This window comes from Echinops telfairi, unplaced genomic scaffold (assembly GCF_000313985.2).
Source record: "Echinops telfairi isolate 266 unplaced genomic scaffold, ASM31398v2 ScPeMD7_1713;HRSCAF=2227, whole genome shotgun sequence".
Taxonomy (NCBI): domain Eukaryota; kingdom Metazoa; phylum Chordata; class Mammalia; order Afrosoricida; family Tenrecidae; genus Echinops; species Echinops telfairi.
The window spans coordinates 15405208-15409038 of NW_022105611.1; the positions used below are offsets into that span (position 1 = coordinate 15405208).

The 3831-nt window shown below is 57.3% G+C and overlaps 1 protein-coding gene across 1 annotated transcript in view; it reads left to right on the forward strand.

The window, feature by feature from the left end:
* Positions 1 to 1373, forward strand: part of LOC101654740 (teneurin-4) — a 278141-nt gene extending 276768 nt beyond the window's left edge. Inside the window, exon 27 of the mRNA XM_045293084.1 lies at positions 230 to 1373. Within this exon, the coding sequence (XP_045149019.1) occupies positions 230 to 991 (762 nt within the window). The 3' untranslated portion in view covers positions 992 to 1373. The remainder of the gene's footprint in view (positions 1 to 229) is intronic.
* Positions 1374 to 3831: the final 2458 nt, after the last annotated feature.

Genomic DNA, 3831 nt, shown 5'->3' on the forward strand with positions numbered 1-3831 from the left:
TCTAACTTTAACCTCATCTCTCTCCCACGGAGCAACTTGTGGTTTCACACTGGCAACCTTTCAGCTCGCAGCGTGTGCTGATGCTCAGCAGGAGCGAGCTGCTCCAGGTTAGTGAGGCTGGATAGGGTTTAGGTAGTGACTCCTGGTGCCTGGGGCTTTCTCTGCCCCCCCCCCACACACACACACATACACACCCCGTCTTACTCTCTCTCTGTCTCTGCTCCTTCAGTCTATCCTCGGCGTGCAGTGCGAAGTGCAGAAGCAGCTCAAGGCCTTCGTCACCCTGGAACGCTTTGACCAGCTCTACGGCTCCACTGTCACCAGCTGCCAGCAGGCCCCAGAGACAACAAAGAAGTTCGCCTCCACCGGCTCCGTCTTTGGCAAAGGGGTCAAGTTTGCCTTAAAGGACGGCCGAGTGACCACAGACATCATCAGTGTGGCCAACGAGGATGGGCGGAGGGTCGCCGCCATCTTGAACAATGCCCACTACCTGGAGAACCTGCACTTCACCATTGACGGGGTGGACACCCACTACTTTGTGAAGCCAGGGCCCTCAGAAGGCGACCTGGCCATCCTGGGCCTCAGCGGGGGGCGGCGGACCCTAGAGAACGGGGTCAACGTCACCGTGTCCCAGATCAACACCATGCTCGGTGGCAGGACTAGACGCTACACAGACATCCAGCTCCAGTACGGGGCCCTGTGCCTGAACACCCGCTACGGGACGACGCTGGACGAGGAGAAGGCGCGGGTGCTGGAGCTGGCGCGGCAGAGGGCCGTGCGCCAGGCGTGGGCCCGCGAGCAGCAGAGACTGCGGGAAGGGGAGGAGGGCCTGCGGGCCTGGACGGAGGGGGAGAAGCAGCAGGTGCTGAGCACGGGGCGGGTGCAAGGCTACGACGGCTTCTTTGTGATCTCTGTAGAGCAGTACCCCGAACTGTCGGACAGCGCCAACAACATCCACTTCATGAGACAGAGTGAGATGGGCCGGAGGTGACAGCGAGGACGAGGCCGGGACTTCTTGCCAAAGACAGCTACACTTTTGTGGCCGCATATCTGACTGTGTTGTACTTAAAAAAAAAAAAAATCCTTTTTTTAACAAGTGCAGAAAGCAAAACAAAAAAGATACTCGTTGCACTGTAACTCATGCAACTTTTTTTAAGAGAAATTTGGCCTTCACCCTTTTTTTTTTTTTTTTTTGCCAAGAACAGAGGGTTTTGTTTTTCTTCTTTTTCCTGTAGTGTGGTCACCATGAAAACTTGATCGTCTTTTGTTCCCTTTGAGCTGGAGGGTTTCTCCCCTCTGAGATGCACCACCGGGCTGTGTCACCGTCCTTCCCCAGGTACCCAGTGTGGTGTGCGATACAAGTGTCTGCGCTGGCTTGTCTCGTGTGAAACTCATTCTCCCACGGGGGCCAGGCAGGAGTCAGGGGGATGGGGAGTCATCGGCCAGTACAAAACGCCTTCCCAGGGAGCCTGGAGGAGGGGGGCTCCAGGGGCCTCTGGCCCCTTGGCAAGACTCCTGCAGACGCGCTGTGGCTTTTTCTCCACTGTGTCCTGTGCCTGCAGAGAACCGCAGTGGCGATGTCTGGCTCTAGAGAATTCCATGATGCTACTCGGCACCTTTTCAGGCCGCCCCAAACTCCTGCCCCATGCGTTATATTTCTTATGCTAAATAACAACCCCCTGGTCCTTTTTTTAGCAAACCCGGTGTAATTGTCAGTGTGCCCATGCCAGGATGGAGAACACACCTCCCAAGTCCTTTCCCCATGTCCAGTGACAGCATCTCGGTGCCCCAAGCCCCATGCTTCCCGGGAGGAAAGGGCACCCAGGATGTGTATGGTTGGTTGACACCCCCCACCCCCAAAGTCAGATGTGAAAAACCAGCACTGCCCAGTAGGCACCATATCCAGGGAGGGAGAGGCCACCCACGGCCGAGAGAGGGGCCAGTGGTGGCAAGGGTAGCGGCCTGCTTTCCTAGGGGAACCCTCTTCTCGGGACCTTGGGTAGCTTCCCTCCACTGCCCAGTCGCCACCACTAGAAGTCCGAGTGTGGCGAGAGGTGCGTGGTGGCCTTTCGTTCTGCAAATATGCTGAAGGGGAAAAACCAAGCAGAGAGGGAAGCAGGAGCCCAGCCCTGTTCTCACCAGCTCCTGGCGGGGCCTCTCTGGCATCCACTGGGGTGATTTACAGAGCAGGGCTGGGGTGGGAGGCTTTGGGGAAATGCTATCTCTGAAATCCTTCCAAGCTTCCCCTCCAGAGAAACCCAACTAGGGTTTACAGGAAAAGGAAGGAGGAAGTTGGAAAGAGCTGAGTTGGGGCAGTCCTTCAGGGGTCCCTGCTGAGGCTGCCTCACCCCACCCCACCCCCACCCCAGGACCTGGGCCGCCCAGCTAGAATGGTTCCTGTGAAGACCCATGCCTGAGGGGAAGGACTCATCACTCTCAGGAGTGGGTGCACCCAAGGGAGATGGCAGCCAAGGGGCACAGGTGCAGGATCTCATTCTTGGTTCATCTGCTAATCCCCATTCTGACCACTCACCGAGAGGCTCTGGGAGGCGGGGGGAGCTCCGCCCAAGGCTCCCCTTTGAGCTGGGCTTCTTAGGAAATGGAACTTTTATGGGTTACATTTACATTAAGTGTGGAAAATGAATTCTGAGTCTGAGCTTTTCCCCATGAAGCCTTGTTGGACGGATAAGCTCACGGCACCTTTATAGCCTTACTCGCGGTCTTCAGAATAGGACACAAGGTAAGGGAACCAAGGCGGTCTCTCGCTGCATGAGAATCAGAGCAACGTGAAGTGCGGCCGCTCTTGGCTGGGCACAGGGAGGCGCCCAGAACTGCTCGGGGACAGGTGGCTTCGCCTCCCATCACCCCACATCACCCCCTCAGGATCAGAGGAGGTGTTTTGCTAAGTGCTCTTCCTGTTTCCAAAAACAAAAAGTCACGCTGCCATGACAGTGTGCCTTCGTCTGTGCATCCACCCGCTGGTGGCCCCCAGCCTCGAGATGCAGAGCTCTGCGGGGTCGGGCACCACGCCCCCAGGTGCACCCCGGAAGCTGGCGAGTGGGGCAACCATCTTGCAGGATCCCTCGTGGATAGGATGGGGGCAAGTTTGGCCCAAAGAACACGAGGGTTTTTGTTGCTTTACCCAAAAGAGCCCTGTGCCTCTCAATGGTACTCGAGATCGGGGACCCCTGTGCAAAGTTGTCCTGCCCACTCCCCTGGGTGATCAGTCCCATCTGCCCACGTGACATCAGCCAAGGCCTGCTGGGGACATCGATTTGAAGGTCAGAGGCAGCATGAGGGCCAAGGGAACCCTCCCTCTGCTCTTCTGCCCCCCGTCCCTTCTCCACCTCCACCTACCTTTAGTAGCAGTACGGCCTGTCACGGGTCAGGACCACACTGGGTGTTTTTGACGTCTCGGGTCTTTCTTTGCTCTCAGCGGGTGACTTTGTGCCACCAGGAGGCCTGGCTTCTGCGGTGGGAGGTACAGCAGCACTCGGTCAGGAGGTGGGGCAGGGCGCTCAGAGGTGGATTTGGCAGCAGCAGGCAGCTCACTTTCACTCCGGTGCTGATGCTGTCGGGTGGAGATGGTGTGGAATTCTGACTTTGGCTCTTCTGGGTAATTTCCACTCGGTCCCTCAGAACCTCCCTGCTCTGTCTGCCTGCTTAGTGGGGCCACAGCCCAAGCCCCATAGGACAGGGTACATCCAAAGGGACAAGCCAGAATTCCCTGGGGCTGGTTCATGGTCTCTAGACCTGGAAGCCTGTCCCTGATGTTACCTGCCCCTTCAGCACTAACCAGCCATGATCTGACCTTCACTAGAGCTACCAGCA